The sequence below is a fragment of the Myodes glareolus genome, chromosome 10 (assembly GCF_982192425.1).
Source record: "Myodes glareolus chromosome 10, mMyoGla1.1, whole genome shotgun sequence".
In the NCBI taxonomy this organism is placed as follows: domain Eukaryota; kingdom Metazoa; phylum Chordata; class Mammalia; order Rodentia; family Cricetidae; genus Myodes; species Myodes glareolus.
Window position 1 is genome coordinate 57,246,912 of NC_142035.1, and position 16,127 is coordinate 57,263,038.

The 16,127-nt window shown below is 47.7% G+C and overlaps 3 protein-coding genes across 5 annotated transcripts; 1 reads left to right on the top strand and 2 right to left on the bottom strand.

Moving 5' to 3' along the window:
* Positions 1-343: 343 nt before the first annotated feature.
* On the bottom strand, positions 344-1,720 carry Hypk (huntingtin interacting protein K). Of its 2 annotated transcripts, XM_048459665.2 has the most exons (4): positions 1,356-1,559; positions 959-1,014; positions 625-676; positions 344-498 (listed from the first exon to the last, which is right to left on the bottom strand). In XM_048459665.2, the coding sequence occupies exons 1-4, from the start codon at positions 1,539-1,541 to the stop codon at positions 403-405; spliced, it is 390 nt and encodes a 129-aa protein (XP_048315622.1). In that variant the 5' UTR covers positions 1,542-1,559; the 3' UTR covers positions 344-402. The 2 variants fall into 2 exon arrangements, with proteins under 2 accessions (XP_048315622.1, XP_048315623.2); XM_048459666.3 differs by lacking the exons at positions 344-498; positions 959-1,014 and having other exon boundaries at positions 617-676; positions 1,356-1,720.
* A 181-nt stretch (positions 1,721-1,901) lies between these two features.
* Serinc4 (serine incorporator 4) lies at positions 1,902-7,663 on the top strand. Its single transcript, XM_085696329.2, is given in 13 exon segments — positions 1,902-2,312; positions 2,646-2,822; positions 2,974-3,152; positions 3,486-3,565; positions 3,795-3,888; positions 4,645-4,856; positions 5,060-5,155; positions 5,245-5,371; positions 5,705-5,777; positions 6,191-6,239; positions 6,370-6,520; positions 6,629-6,746; positions 6,749-7,663. Coding segments are annotated over 13 exon segments (1,620 nt in total). The 5' UTR covers positions 1,902-2,180; the 3' UTR covers positions 6,881-7,663.
* An 89-nt stretch (positions 7,664-7,752) lies between these two features.
* Positions 7,753-9,515, bottom strand: Serf2 (small EDRK-rich factor 2). 2 transcript variants are annotated; one of them, XM_048459663.3, is made up of 3 exons: positions 9,363-9,515; positions 8,719-8,827; positions 7,753-8,112 (listed from the first exon to the last, which is right to left on the bottom strand). In XM_048459663.3, exons 1-3 carry the CDS (start codon positions 9,367-9,369, stop codon positions 7,827-7,829), a joined length of 402 nt encoding a protein of 133 aa, XP_048315620.2. In that variant the 5' UTR covers positions 9,370-9,515; the 3' UTR covers positions 7,753-7,826. The 2 variants fall into 2 exon arrangements, with proteins under 2 accessions (XP_048315620.2, XP_048315621.1); XM_048459664.3 differs by having other exon boundaries at positions 7,884-8,089; positions 9,363-9,491.
* Positions 9,516-16,127: the final 6,612 nt, after the last annotated feature.

Sequence of the window (16,127 nt, forward strand, 5' to 3'; positions counted from 1 at the left end):
CCAAATGTCCTTTATATTGCCAAGAGCTAGTCAGATGAATGAGACTAACATACCACCTGTTATTTAGGGCTGGTGAAAGGCTTTGTGGAAAAGAGCACATGAGTTTGATTACCATGTGGTGAAAGTAGAGTTGTCATCTGATGTCAAGCACTATGGCAAGAAAGTGCCCAGACACATACACACACAAAATAAGTGTAACAAAAATAGAGCCTGTATTTGAACATTAGGTACTTCTTTATACTGATTATTCATATACTTTCATGAAGGTCCAACATAGAAACTGACAATAAAATAGAATATATAATGCATTTGATCAGAGATAAGACTGGAAAAAAAAAATGAATAGCATAACAAAACACTTTATTTCAGTAATCAGTCCAGAATGTCTGAAAATGCACATTATCAGTTGGTTAGGGCAATAAGAGCCTCCACAACGTTGCCCATGTGTTCCCGCAAGCTCCTTTCTGCTGCTGCTCGAGAGATCTCCATCTCTGTCATCTGCAAGAAAAAGGTAAATCATGTCACCGTAGCCGCCTCTCAGGTATAAATGTGTCAACTCCACTTGTTGGGAACCCAAATTAGGTAGAACTTCACTTGCGCATCCACTAAGGCATTGCTACTCACTATCAATTCCAGATCTTCCTTCTTGATCGTGACCTTCGCCAGTTCCTTCTCCCTGTGAATATATATGTATACATACACATCTGTCTTCATTCTCTATCTCTGCCATAAACTTCCACAAAGAACACTCCCAGCTACACACTGCAAGTGGATGGAACAGGGTTGACTGAAAACATCAAGTAAACGTACCCACCCCTCCCCTGGAGGTTTTCCTTCCCCTAAAAACTCGCTAACAACAAAGTTGGAAACCCTAGATCTACAGGAATTAATTTAAAAACTTTTTTCCCCCTGGAGAAGAATGAGAACCCATAGGGCTGGCAGTGTGCTTTAAACTTACCGCTCCTGTTTTGCCTTTTGCTCCCTGGACCGTCTGTCTCCAATGACGGACATAGCCTGTAGGAAACACGAGTCTAGTCACCTACGACTGTGCTACCCAAAATTTCCTACCTAAAACGCAATACCAAAAATAAAAACTACATGGTTCCTCAAGTATTAACAATGACGAGTGTTCTCGAGACCAAAGGACTACGCTTAATTCCGTGCACTTGAGGTCCACTTAGGCCCACTCTCCACCAAATTCTTAAGCAAACCACAGGCTAGGTGAGTGTTGTCGCTTATCCCCACCCTACTGCCTATTCTCACTATCGCGATCTGCATCCCCGGAGCCGCTGCTACGGATCGGCTTCAACTATCCCATTCTCAACCCTCTCATACAAGCTCCCGGTCAACCTCACCGTCTCCAGATTCGAACTCTGGATCTCCTTCTCCTCCGCATAGTCAGTGACCCGCTCCAAGTCAGCAGCACCACTATCATGCTTCCGTGGCTTCTCGGGAGGCCGCTCCGGGCCGCTGGTCTCGGTCTCTAACTCCAGCTCCACATCTCCCTCGGTCGCCATTTCGATCTCACCGCGCCGCCGCATAGGCTGCCGCTTCACAACTTCCGGCAAACCTCAGCTTCCGCCCAGATATGGGGCGGGGCTGGCTCTGGACCACACCTTTGTGCCTGTCTTGAGAAGCTTTGGCTAGGAGGGCGATTCGCTTTTGACCTCTCCGGCTTGTGTTTTCTGCTGTCTCCTTCGACTAATCTGTTCACTACCCACACCATCCAAATGCACAACCTTACTCCTTCATCTAAGAATAATCCTTAAACACACACACGCGGAATTGTTTTCTGCAGTCTCCTTCGACTAATCTATTCATTACCCACACCACCCAAATGCACAGCCTTATTTCTTCACCTAAGAACAATCCCTACACACACAATTCTGACCAACCAAGGCGGCCGACAGCTAATCCTAAACCAATTAAAAAAACCTAATCCCCAGACCAGATAGGCCAACTGCTCCTAATCTCAGAAAACAGTCTGAATGATCGCGAATACAAAGCCTGGTGAAGGCATCTTCACAAGGGTATTTGCATTAACCAATTTCTAATGATATGTATTCATTTTCTGATATGCCCATTCTACTGCCTTAAGACTGAGTGACTAGCCCAGCACAGCAACCGCTCAATGGGTGAAAATCTTGAGAGACTGCTGTTCCTCATCCGTTTTCCCAGTAATGGATCTACACCTAACTTCTGGATCAAAAACGATAGGTGCAAAAACCATCACCGGCCGGGGCACCACCCTGGGCCTTGCACAGCAGCATGATGGAGTCGGCGATGTCATGGCAAAAAATCCCGTTTATCAGGTGAGAGGGCATTTGAGGAGACTGGCTTGAAGATGCCCTTAGATAGCGGGTTTGGTGAGAGAAACCTGGTTCCTTGCCTGATAACTGGTAAACCTCTCATCCCACATTCCCAGCCACAGAGCGAACGTTAGGTAAATGTAGGTGGTTCACACCTATACTGAAGTTCTTGCAATGAAAAATCACAGTAGTGTTTAGTAAAGGCAGTCCTAAGCAACTCACTACCTGACCTGACAGTGGGAAGGAGGGGTTTGTAATTTGACCTTTAACCCCACACAGTATACACCGTCCCTTGCAAAGCTCCACCTTTGCTTCCTACATCTGCTCTATTCCCAGGTGTCCTGCTGTGGGCCTGTTTCCTGGACCAGCTGCTGCCACTCTAGGCAGCCCTCTCTCACAGAATCTTCTTGTAGCCGCCTGCTCTACATCCTTCTCCATTTGGGGGCCTCAGCTATCTGCTGCCTCCTGCTGTCTAGGACAGTGATAGAAAGGGTCTGGGGCAAAGCACATGGGGTAAGTTGGGCAGGAGCTGCAAAGTGAGGAAAAGAAACCATAACATCTAGATTGGGAACAGGGAGCAAGTGTCACCCTACCAGTGAGAAGTTGGAACCTGTCCATGCACTGTGACTTGTACTACCTTTTGTCACAACCAAACTCCCTGCAGATCCAGATGCCCTCAGCGCTGTGTGCCCACCTGTTTGGCAACTTGGACTGTCCAGTGCTCAGTGGCTCTGGGGCTGTGTATCGAGTATGCGCAGGAACTGCCACTTTCCACCTGCTGCAGGCTGTGCTGCTAGTCCGCCTCCACTCCCCCACCAGCCCACGTGCACAGCTGCATAACAGGTTTGTGTATAATTTTTGGATGGGGATGGGACAGAGGGAAGTAAGTAGACACAAGCTGGCTAAAGGAAACTCCAGGATGAAGAAAGAACACTGTAAAAAGACAGAAAACAAGTTTGTAAACCCCTGGGCTCTAAATTGAAAGTAACAATGGTTATATGTAAACCTTCCATAAAGTGTACAGTGTTGCTCATGAGACTTTTGGCATCTGAATTAGAACTTGGACTACAATGGGACTTGGGGCTGGTTCCACCTCTTCTCTTCCCAGCTGCCACACTTTTTCTTTTTTCCCTTTGCCTTTTCTCCTACATCTAGTTTTCTCTCTACCCCCACTAGCTTCTGGAGCTTCAAGTTGTTGTTCCTGTTAGGTCTCTGGACTGCTGCCTTCTGTATCCCTGATGAGCATCTCTTCCCAGGTACTCTTCATCTTACACCCTTATCAGCAAGAGTAGACCACGACTTCCTAGTTTACAACAGGAAGTTCGACATAATGCCACATACCTGTAATCCTAGTACGCAGGAGACTGGAGCAGGACTGAGAATTTGAGATCTGCCTAGGCTACACAGGCTTCCTAATCAAAAAGCGGGTGGAGGGATGTAGTGACCAGCCAGAGCTAAAAGTTACCAATGGTGTCTATCTTGCAGCCTGGCATTATATTGGCATCTGTGGAGGCTTCACATTCATCCTATTACAGCTGGTGCTTATCACAGCCTTTGCCCACTCATGGAACAAGAATTGGTAAGGAGCACCTAACCCTGAAGGTTCCCCCAAGGAGGATGATAGGCATTACTGGATAAACACAGAAAGGCCACATTAGGTACTGCTCCTATGCCTCCCAATGAATAGTACCAAAATACTCAAGAAACCAGATATGATGACATTCACTTGTGATTCCAGCACTGTGGAGGTGAGGAGGGTCAAACGTTCAAGGCCAGAACAGGACTCATGACCTCACAAAAACAAAGCAGGGTAGAGAGTTCCAAATCAACCTCTTTAAAAAACGGGTAAGCCTGTTCTACAGAGAGAGTTCCAGGACAGGCTCCTAAGCTAGAGAAAGGTGAAGCCGGGCAGTGGTGGTGTAGCCAAGTGGTGATGGTGCACAGCTTTAATCCCAGCACTTGGGAGGCAGCGGCAAGTGGGTCTCTAAATTCAAGGCCAAGATGGTCTCCAGATAGTTCCTGGACACACAGAAACCTGTCTCAATAAATTAAACAAATAAATAAATAATCAAGCAAAAAAGTGACAAATACCCATAATCTCAACACTCAAGATGCTGAAGGATTGAGGCATGCTGGGACAGGACTGCCAAATGTTCAGGACCAATCTGAAATACAAAGTGAGTTCAAGGATTGTGTGGAGTATATAGAGGCCCTGTCTCAAAACAAAACAAAAAAAAGCGAAGACCAAGAATATACTGTGTAGACCAGTGGGCTGACCAATTAGTGTCTGCTGAGATGGGGTTGGAGTTACAAACCCTTATCCACTTCTCTTTAGGCAGACTGGCGCAGCCCAAGACTGTAGCTGGTTCCTAGCTGTATTCCTGACTACCCTAGGATTCTACAGTATGGCAGGTGTGGGAGCTTTGCTACTGTTCCACCACTATACACACCCTGATGGTTGCCTGCTCAACAAGATGCTACTCAGCCTACACCTTTGCTTCTGTGGCCTCCTTTCTTTCCTCGCCATCGCACCTTGCATCCGCCTCAGTGGGTATTTGTGACTTAATATTCTAGATTTTGGGGTGGGCTGTGTCCCGCTGAGTACTATAACTTTATTAGCCTTCTCAATTATTTAAAGAACCTCTGCCGCTTCTCCCATATCCTCTGCCTCCCCCAAGGATGAGGGAAGATAGACATGCAGGTAGAAAGTGGAGACAATTCTGTCAACTAATGACAGCTGTTCTCTCTAGAGCACCCAAGCTCTGGCCTTCTACAAGCCTCTATCATCAGCTGCTATATCATATATCTGACCTTCTCTGCACTGTCCAGCCGTCCCCCAGAGACAAGTGAGAACCCAAGTGCTGAAGACCATTTCTGCTCCTGCTAAATACCCAGCTTTGTTTTTAACCCTTTCTCTTCTGTTGCCCCTCGGCAGTAACCTTTCAAGGACAGAATCACACCTTGTGCCTGCCTGGCCAGAATAAAATGGAACCACAAATACCAGACACCTCGGTAGCAGTGTTGAGTGCCGGCATCATGTATGCTTGTGTGCTTTTTGCTTGGTACGTAAAGGTGTAAATGGGAAGTGTGAGCGGATGCCCAGGGCTCAGTGAAGAATGTCCAGGGCTGTGGTTTATTTAAACTGTAGAGCAAGACTAGAACCAGAAAAGCTCCCCACGAACAGGGACAATTTCTAAGAATAGCACTTTGTCAGATGATCTGTGTGAGATGACGGGGGCAGGGGAGAATGTCTTGAGTTTAAAATTCACAGACTTTAAGGGCCTCTGAAAGCAAAATACTGCTCCCCGCCCCCACCCCAAAGGATACCACCATGACTAGTTGGCAATAAAAGCCCCTAATTCTTATCTGGCACAAAGTTAAACTTTCTTTCACAGCAACGAGGCTTCCTACCTGGCTGAGTTATTTGGACCCCTGTGGATCATCAAGGTTTACAATCATGAATTCCAGGTGAGCATCCAGAGCTCAATAACCCCAACATCCCACCCCCAAACACAGAGACACACATCCTACCAACCTCTACCCAGAATGCTCAGACTCTAGCTGCTATTTCTTTATTGAGTACCCACAATGTGCTAGGCACTGTGCTAGATACTTTACATACATCATCTCGTTTAATTTAATCCTCACAACAACCCTGTGAGGTAGGTATTTGCTCCATTTCACAAATGGAGGAGTTGAAGCACAAAAGATTAAACATCTTACCAAAGTTTGCATAGCCAGTTATATGCTGGAGCAAGAATTTGAACCCAGGTGTGCCTCCACTTCTTATACCGGGCCAATACTTTCAAAGGGAAACTTTTCTAATTAGTACCCTCACGTTGTCTTGAAGTCATTTCAAAACATGTTGCTTCGTTTTACAGAAGCCCTCACTCTGTTTCTGCTGCCCCCAAACAGTGGAACCTGAGGATGGTGAGCCAAGTGGGCAATCTAGGCAACGGTTGAATCCTGTAAAGTGCCAAAGAGTCCTCAAGGGCCTTCATAAGTCGGGGGAGGGGAGTTTCACCAACACTGCTTCCCACCAGCACTTCTCTCTCTCTAGGGCAAAGTACCAGAGTCAGGCCAGCTGAGCAAGAGACCCCACCAGCCGTTCAGGTGCAAAGCCAGCATCTTTCCTACAGCTACTCTGCCTTCCACTTCACCTTCTTTCTCGCTTCACTCTATGTCATGGTTACCCTTACCAACTGGTTCAGGTATGATGAAAGCAGATATAAAATACCCTCCCGAAAACCTAGCTTAAGGAAAAACTGGTTATGAGGGAAAAGCCCTGCAGAATCTCTAATCAGCCTTTGGTTTCACAGTTATGAGGGAGCAGAACTGGAGAAGACCTTCACTAAAGGCAGCTGGGCTACCTTCTGGGTCAAAGTTGCCTCATGCTGGGCCTGTGTACTCCTCTCTATGGGTTTGCTCCTGGCACCACTCTGCTGGCTCCCCACTCAGAATCACCACCCTGGTATCTTCAGGCAACACTGCCATCACGTCAGTACTGCCAGGTAAAAACTAGCCCCCCGTCTCTATTAAAATACCGGGTACCATTTAGATTATGTTCCTAATCTTAGCTCCGGGAGTCATCTGGCTGAGCTCAGTACCTCAAGGACAAATGAGTAGTTACCACCACATAGGCTAAATTGCAAGAAGTGGACAAACACACCCTTGATTTCTCGATTCAGTAAAAACTGTCTTCATTCAAGCTCAAGAGTCTAACTCCCAAGTCAGTAAACTCAGGAGCTGATCCTAGCAGTGTGGCACCAGCCCCTTCCTGGCTTCTGAGCTGGAGATAAGGGGCAGGGAAAGACCAACAGAGTCTGAAGATCTGGGTCTGCTCTTGGCAATCAAAAGGAAACAAGTGGTTCAGCCCTGGGCACAGGATGTAAGAGCCCAGAACCACAGAACAAACCAGGGCACAGGAAGAATGAGCAGAAGCTACCACAGGTTTTAATCCTGAACTTGAGGTCAAAGAAACTGGAAGACAAAAACCACCTTCATTCTACAAGGAATGACAGAACAGAAGAGAACATTAACATTTGAGCAGCTGACCACGGGAAGTTGGTGAGCGGAAGGTTTTTTTTGTTTTGTTTTTGGCCAACTTTCAAGCAAACAAAAAATGAGGAAGAGACATAAACTTAGGTCTTAGATTCTTCCCTTCTTATGGCCCTCAATACCATCATGGGGATGGTGTTCAAGGTCTGAGTAGGGCATAAAATCACGGAAGGGAAGTCTATAGTTCTCAAAGGATTCCTCAACACAGAACTGGAGTGCTTTTCTGGTTGCCATAGTAAAATAAAGGCTTCTTCTGTGATGTCTCCCTTATGAAGTAAGTCTACAAATCTTTCTTAGTTGCCTAAAAGTCTCCCCTTTTGGTGGGAAAGGGCAGTCACTCGTCCATCCCCATCCTCCCAGTCCCCAGTCAAACCAGGCGCTCAAGGAATTACAAAGCTACTTTTAATACTTTGGGGTGTGCCCCACAGGAATAAAAAACACTGGGAAGGGGTAACCCCCTCACCCCCAGGAGTGGCCCAGGGGTAGAGAGGCTACCTGAGGGGAAGGAAGCACAAAAGGAACCCGCTGCAGACTCAGGGCCAAGGGAATGCCATCGGTGCTGGGACCTGTGAGCACTACAGGAAGAAACTCGAGCATGGTGGGACTGGCTCCAGGCACACAGGCGTAGGGCAAGAGGGTTGGACACGAAGCCACAAAGCTACTTGGGTTCCTCCTTCTTCTCGTTTGCCTTTTTCTGCTTCTGCTGCATGATCTCCGAGTCCCTGGGGGTAGAGATGATGGGGCACTGGGAGGTACCAGAGGGCAAAAAGGACAAGATGCAGGGGGATGAAGGGTACAGAGGATAAGATGGAAGTGGATGGGACAAAGTTCAGCATATGGCTGCTATATTCCCACCCTAGGCGAACAAGAGGAATCGAGCTAAGGCTCAAAAGGCAATCAGTGTCCATCTGGATGTTGCCCACAGGGTCAGAAGTCTGGCCACTCAGGCCCAAGGCTCTCTATTCTGTACTGAGTACCACACCCAACGACACTAGTGAAAAAGTCGGGAGAAGGGAGGAGATACAAGCAGCAAGGAGGTCCAAAAGTACTGGGCTGTCAAAACAACTGTACTTGACTTGTGAAGCTCCCTGCCCTTGCCCTTAAGGTCACAACCCGGGCACTCAGAAATCAGCCTGTGGACCGGGACCCGCCCCAGTCCCTCCCTGTATAGCTCTGACTAACAATCTGGAGTAGGGAGGAAATAAAAACCCTAGAGGAAGCAATGCACTCTGCCCCTCACACCTCGTCCAGACTCGAGCCCTGAAATAGTTCTCTTTTCTGGTACACCCCTCTGTCTAACCCAGGTCGCCCCGTCCCGACCCGTCCCGTCCTTCCCCCTCCCTGGGGCTACCTCTGCTTGCGGGCGGCAGCAGAAAGCCCATCATCTCGGCGCTTTCCCTTAACCGAGTCGCTCTGCTTCTTCATGTTCTTCTGGCGGGCGAGCTCTCGCTGGTTACCGCCTAAGGAGAGAAGGTAGAAAGTGAGGTGCCGGGACTGCTCCGAGCACACACCAGCGCCCCTCCTCCTGCAACCGGGACCCGACTATGCCCCCGCCGCGGCGCCGACCCCAGAGTCGGGCTTCGGCACCCGGGGTGTGGCAGCCGCCACGGGGCAGGTTAACTTGGGGTACGGGAAGGCGGTGCGGCCGAAGCTGCTTGGCGGCGCGAGTCAAGTTTGGGGTGCCGCGGGGGCCCAGACAGCTGCTACAGCGTATGGGAAGCTCCGGGGCGTCGGGGCCACGCGCTGGGGCCCATCACCCAGGGCACCCGGCTTCCCCAGTGCGGAAAGCCGCCGGCGGCCCGCGCCCAACACAGGGGTCTCGGCAAGTGGCGGCGTGCTGAGGGCTGCGCTTCCGGCTGGGCGGGAGGCAGCAGGAGAGCGCTCCCTGAAGAACCTTCCGCCGGGGACGCTGAAGGGACGAACGCGCCGGCGCTCGGTCGTGCGGCCAGCGAGAGCGGAAAGAAAAGGGCGAGAGGAAAGGGTCCCAGCACTCACGGGTCATGGCGACGGCAGCGGCTCCAACCTGCCTCCGTTGCGTCCCCTCGTTCTGGCCGACGTTGCAGGCCCCGCCCCCTCCGCGCGACGCCACCAAGTCGTCCCCTTCCTCCCGCCCCTTCACGCCCGGACGCCAACTCTCATTGGGCAGAAGAAAACACGTGGAGCGCGGTGCCACGCGCCAGCCCCGGAGGGCGAAGAGCGGAGCTCGGTGGGCGGAGCGCCGGGCGCGGGGCGGGGCTTCCCGGGAGCGCTGGGTCCGGCCCGGAGAAACTAGGCCGGGTCACGTGGGCGGCGGGGTGGAGGGGTGCGGCTGGCGATGTGGCGCTCCGGCGGTGCCGAGCACGTGACCGGGCAAAGTGACCTCATGTGGGACACTTTAGGGTACTGACAAAGTCGCCCCAAGGCACGCGGTGGCGGGGTGGGGAGGGGGTGAGGGCGGGATTTCCTAGGTGGTTCATCCGGTTGTGTGCTATCAGTTTTTCTCTGGAGCGAAACTTTGTGCTGTTACTTAGGACACCCATCCCCCCCCCCCAGCCCCGTGGCGGAACACTTGCTACGGTTCGTCCGAAAACACACACAAATACTTTCCCACTTTCGACAAATACTTTCCCACTTTCGTTCCTCGTTACTGCCGCTTCTGTGTGTCCTAAAGTGATCTGCAGTCATTTCCCAAGAGCCTGAGCCCAGGGCTCCTGCATGCACAGTTCCCCTACCGAGCTGCACTTCCAGAATGCCCACAGAAACTTTGAGTGTGCCTTGGGGGTGATGAAACACACCCAAATCCGTGGATTTACTTCGGGAACTGAGATTAGGAAATGCTCCCGTTACATCTGTCTAGGCCGTTTCTACATTCTATCATCTGCCCCAACAGTTTCTTCTGGATTGTTAAGAGAAAACAAACTGATAACTAAAACTTGTTCTCGTTTTTTTCTGTTATCTCACAGATGCGGTCCCGTAGATGAGATTAGTTAAACCCTCTCTCCCACAGGTCTAAGACAACCTGAGTTCTGCTAAACTATCAGGAAACAACCCAACAGAGGGCAGAACAGTAGAATTATCTTCCTGCTGCCCAAGCCAAAGACAACCTTAGTTAAGGCCCTTTATCCTGTCTAGTATCTGAATTCAGAGCAACTGAATTCAGACAGCGCACACGCTAAAGCAACATTTGGGTCGCGACCTTTTCACAGAGGTCACTTAAGACCTTCGGAAAACACAAATATTCACAGTCCATAACAGTGGGGAAATTACAGTTATAAAGTAGCAACAAAAATAATTTTATGGTTGAGGGTCATCACAACATGAGGAACTATTAAAGGGTCAAAGCATTCGGAAGGTCAAGAGCCACTGCTGTAAAGTCTATAAAAGTCAAGTATTTCCTTTGTTCTGTGAGCTGCTGTTAGGTCGACTGTCCCAGCTCCGGCTTCTCCAGTACTGCAGGTGGCCAGCAGTTTTTTTCTTTTTTTTTTCTTCCCCACCTTACCCCCACCCCCAACCCCCCACCCCCCACCCGCCCCCTAGACAGGGTTTCTCTGTGTAACAGCCCAAGGTGTCCTGGAACTAGCTAGGTCTTGTAGACAAGGCTGGCCTCGAACGCACAGAGATTCCCTCTGCCTCTCCCTGGTCAGCATTTCTAAAGGATATCTTTCCTGAAATCCTCAGACCATTCTAAAAAGGATTTTCTGAGCCAGGCAGTGGTGGCACACGCCTTTAATCCCAGCACTCAGGAGGCAGAGGCAGGTGGATTTCTGTGAGTTTGAGACCAGTCTGGTCTACAGAGTGAGCTCCAGGACAGGCTCCAAAGCTACAGAAACCTTGTCTTGAAAAATAAAAATTAAAATAGTTGAGGCGGGATCTTTCTTGTTTTTGTGACTGTGCTTCATACCCGAATCTAACTGGCCCATGAGCTTCCAGGCAATTCTTCCATCTCCACCTCCAATCTTAATGAAGTGCTCAAGTTAAGGTGTGCACCATCACATTCAGCTTTTGCGTTTGTGTGTGTGTGTGTGTGTTTGGTTTTTTTGTTTGTTTGTTTGTTTTTGAGACAAGGCTTCTCTGTATAACAGCCCTGGCTGTCCTGAATTCTTTATAGACCAGGCTGGCCTGGAACTCACAGAAATCCACCTGTCTCCGCCACCCAAGTGTTGGAATTAAAGGCATGCGCCACCCCACCCGTCTTAAAGATTATTTTATATGTATGAGTATTTGCCTGTATGGGTGTATATGCATGCCTGGTGACCATAGAGGCCAGACCATAGAGGCCAGAAGTAGGTGTCGGATTCCATTCCCTGGAACTAGAGTTATGAAAGGTTGTGAGCCCAGCTGTGAGCCTAGCTCCCTGAACCAGGGTATTGCACATGCTAGGTGGTGCTTGCTGGAACACAGCTCTTTGCGAAAGGGTCTTAGTAAACTGATGATGCCTCAAACCTATGGTCCTCCAGCTTCCAAACTATCTAGAATTAAAAACATGCACTTTTATTCCATTTTCAACTTTTGTTGTTTTGCTTGTTTGTTTTTTTGTTTTTTTTTTTCTTTCCAAGATTCCAAGATAGAGTTTCTCTGTGTAGCCCTGGCTGTCCTGGAGCTCACACTGTAGACCAGGCTGGCCTCAAACTCAGAGATCTTCCTGCCTCTCCCTCCTGAGTGCTGTGATTAAGGGTGTGTGTGTACCACCACCACCCAGTGTTGCTTTTTTTTTTTTTGTACTGGGTGCTAGACAAGTACTCACCACAGAGCTACATGTCAAGTCTGCTTTCCACTCTTTCATTTTAAGACAGGTCTCACTAGGTTGTCTTGGCTGGCTTGACCTCATTCTTTACCATATGTAGACTCTGAGCTTGCAATACCCTATCTCTGCTTCCCAAGCATCTGGGAATACATGCTTGATTGTTTTCTATGATGATTTCTTTGTCTTGGTGTTTTTAGTTTTTCATATTTTTTTTTTATTTCTCACTTGAAAGATAAAGGTTGGGGGAGGGATGTAGCTCTGTTAAATGGGAAGGTCAGAAGTTCATTCTTTTTTTTGTTTTGTTTTGTTTTTGTTTTTGTTTTTCAAGACAGGTTTCTCTGTAGCTTTGGAGCCTGTCCTGAAAAAACTAGCTCTTGTAGACCAGGTTGGCCTCACAGAGATCAGCCTGCTTCTGCCTGTCAAGTGCTGGAATTAAAGGCTTGTTCCACCACCACCTGGCTTTCTTTTTTTTTTTAAATATTTATTTATTATGTACACAGTGTTCAGTCTCCATGTATGCCTTCAGGCCAGAAGAGGGCACCAGATCTCATTACAGATGGTTGTGAGCCACCATGTGGTTGCTGGGAATTGAACTCAGGACCTCTGGAAGAGCAGTCAGTGCTCTAAACCTCTGAGCCATCTCTCCAGCCCCACCACCCGGCTTTCAAAATCTTTCTTTACTACATAGCTAGTCCTAGGTCACTCTGGATTGTATTTGACCTTGTCTCAAATGTAAAGAAATAAAACAAAATTACTTAAGATGTGTGAAGATTCCATGATTAAACCCATTGATCTAGCCAAGCATGGTGGTGCACGCCTTTAATCCCAGCACTCTGAAGGCAGAGGCAGGTGGATCTCTGAATGCAAGGCCAGCCTGGTTTAAAAGTAGAGTTCCAAGACAGCTACACAGGGGAGGAAAAGAAGAAATGAAAAGGAAAATAAATAAATAAATAAATAATAATAAAAAAAGAAATGAATAGGAAACCCATTCGTTTTTACACTATCTTAAGTTAATCTAAAATTTTAAAATGAAATAAAATTTTAGATTTATTTTTGCATGTGGTGGTGTGTGACTGTAGATGTCTGCAGTGGCTGGAAGAGGGAGCAGGAGTTACAGGCTGTTGTGACTGCCTGTCTGATGTGGGCGCAGGGACTGAACGTCCTCTGAAAGAGCAGCAAATGCTCTTACTGGTTAAGTCATGGCCCTAGCCCCAGTAAAATTAATTAAATACTACTCAGCCCTTTGGCTAAGGTCAAGTGCAAAAGTAATATTACCTTTACATTTTGGTGAGAAACTGTGCTAATATCAACCTGTAATCCCAGCACTCCAGAAGCAGAGACTTCTAGAAGGATCTGAAGTTCAAGGCTACTAGGTTCAGTCCATACAGGGTTGAGGCCAGCCTGGGCCACATGAGACTGTCTCAGGAAACCTAGAAAAGGGACAAAGAGCAGACAAAAGAAAAGGAAAATCCTGACTCCTTTAGGTTTTGTTTACGATATTTGCTTTCTCCAGAGTCCAGTTATTTACTTTTTATATTTATTTTATGTCTGGTGTGTATGAAGACTTTGCCTGTACATCTGTATGTGCACCATGGGTGTACCTGGTGCTTTGGAGGTCAGACGCTGGGTCCCCTGGAACTGAAGTTACAGGTGGCTGTGAGTCAACACGTGGGTTCTGGGAACCGAATCTGGGGCCTCTGCAAGGGCGACAACTGCTCTAAACAGCTAGACCACTCCGTCAGCCTCCACAGTCACACACACACACACACATAAATAATAACCATTCGTGGGTGCTGTAAGATGAGTACAAAGGACTTGTTAAGATAACCAAGCCTTATTGCCTAAGTCCTAACTCTGGAGCCCATATGGAAGAAGTGAACTGATTCTTGAAAGTTGTCCTTTGACCTCTACACTCGTGCTGTGGCACATAGGCTCCCACTACAAATAAATAATTGTAAAGTAGTTTTAATAGAAAAGGGGGGCTGGTAAATAGCTCAGCGCTTCCCATATAAGCCTGACTACCTGATTTCTGTCTCCAGAACCTATGTAAAGGTGGGAGAAGAGAATAACTCCATACTGTTGCTCTGTGACATCCACACGCACGCTGTGGCACACCTGCACCACTGCCCCATGTATATCACAATACACTACTAATAATAACTTTTTAAAAATAGAAAAAGGCCTGGTGATACAGCTCAGAGGTGGAGTGCTTGCCTTGCATGCTCAAGGCCCTCGGCTCCATCCCAAGTACCAAAGCAAAAGTGGATAAGCAAACTCAATCCAGATGTGAAAGTTAGAGAGTAAATCGAGATAGAGAGCTGAAGGCTCTGAAGCAAGGAGATGAGAGGGAGGTTGAAAGCCCCGGATGTGAAGTGAGAAGAGGAAAACAGAGCAGAAGAAAAGACCTCCAGACACCATCAGCAACACCTGATCACAAGTCATAAAAACTGGGCTTATCAAGATTCCCAAACTGGCTTCCATGGTGAAAGGTACTTAGGGTACACTTGTTAGGGCAGCGAAAGGTTCTGCCTTAGGTACAGAACTGAGAGATAAGCAAAACAGTTTGGGATGAGGGAACAAATTCTTTTTTGGCTTGGTTATTACTTCCAGAAACATTAAGGGGAACAGAGCCACAAAGCAAACAGTCCCCTCCTACCAACCACGCCACCTATGTACTTTGCCCAAGACTATATTATCAATCTTAGCAGAACCTAGCCTTGTAGCCTTACCTCTAGTCCAGCATCAGCAGGAAGAGCCGTAAAAGATTCATTTATTTTGTTCAATAATTGTTCATTGTTCACTAACTAAGAGTTAACTGCTTTATGAGGTGCTGCATATACAGTGATGACCAAAATATGTCTCTGGGTGCTGATAAGATGGCTCAGCAGGCTAAGACACTTGCTGCCAAACATGGTGACCTGAATTCAGTTTCTAGGATCCACGTGATTGAAGGAAAGAACCAACACCTGAAAGTTGACCTCCGACCTTCGCACAAATGCCATGGTACATGTTCATTCACACAGTAAATAAATGTAATCTTAAATATAGAAAGGAAAAGGCGAGTTTCCTCTCACACTCTGTGTGTTGTGTAGTTATATGCAAATTGTTGTGACAATTGCTTTAAAGAAGAAACAGATTCTACGCAAGGGTGCTATTCAAAATATTTCTCAGTGTGCACACCGTAAGCACTGACCCATCAAAGCAGATGTCAGTATAATTTGAATGAAGACTGTGAACAATTTCACTTGTCTCAGTATGACGTTACTGAATAGAATTGCCGCTTTTATGCAGGGAATAAACTTGTAGGCTCCATAGGTGATTGATCTGGGTCAGTGAGGTCTCTTATGTTATGCCTGAGGCAAAAAGATGGAGAATTGGCACAATCAAGGAGGGAGCAAGAGAACACTTCAGCGAGGGAACAGCATGTGAGGGCCATAAGGCCCTGTTCCCTCAGGCTGTCCCATCTAGAGTCATGGTTAGCGAGTAGGTAATAAGTTGCCTATGAATCTAGGTCAAGGAGGTAGTAAGGGCAGTGGCACCATGACAGCAAGGCATACCAGGGTAAGATGTAATCAGAGTCACAGGAACGACAGAGCTGTTTTGTTGTTGTTGGGTTTTGAGACAGGGTTTCTCTGTGTAGCCCTGGCTGTCCTTGAACTCACTCCATAGACCAGGCTAGCTTCAAACAGAGATCCACCTCTCTGGTGCTAGGATTAAACACATGCGCCACTACTACCTGGCTCTAAAATAATTCTTATTAGAGTTACTAATGAACCCACATTTCTTTTTGTTCTTTCTGGTTTTAGAGATAAGTTGCTTGAGTTGTTACAGGTTTCCCAGGCCTGCCTCAGTAACTGGTAAGGTAGGTGTGTCCCACCATGGCTGAATACAACATGCCTTTCTCCGTTCAGTGGTCTTTTCTTTTTTGAGAAGGGTATGATTGGAACTGAGTGCACAGTCTGTGCCTGTTCCACTATGGATCACTTTACTTAATTCACAGCTGCCCCTTCCCCACTCCCAAGCCCCTTAACTTGCTC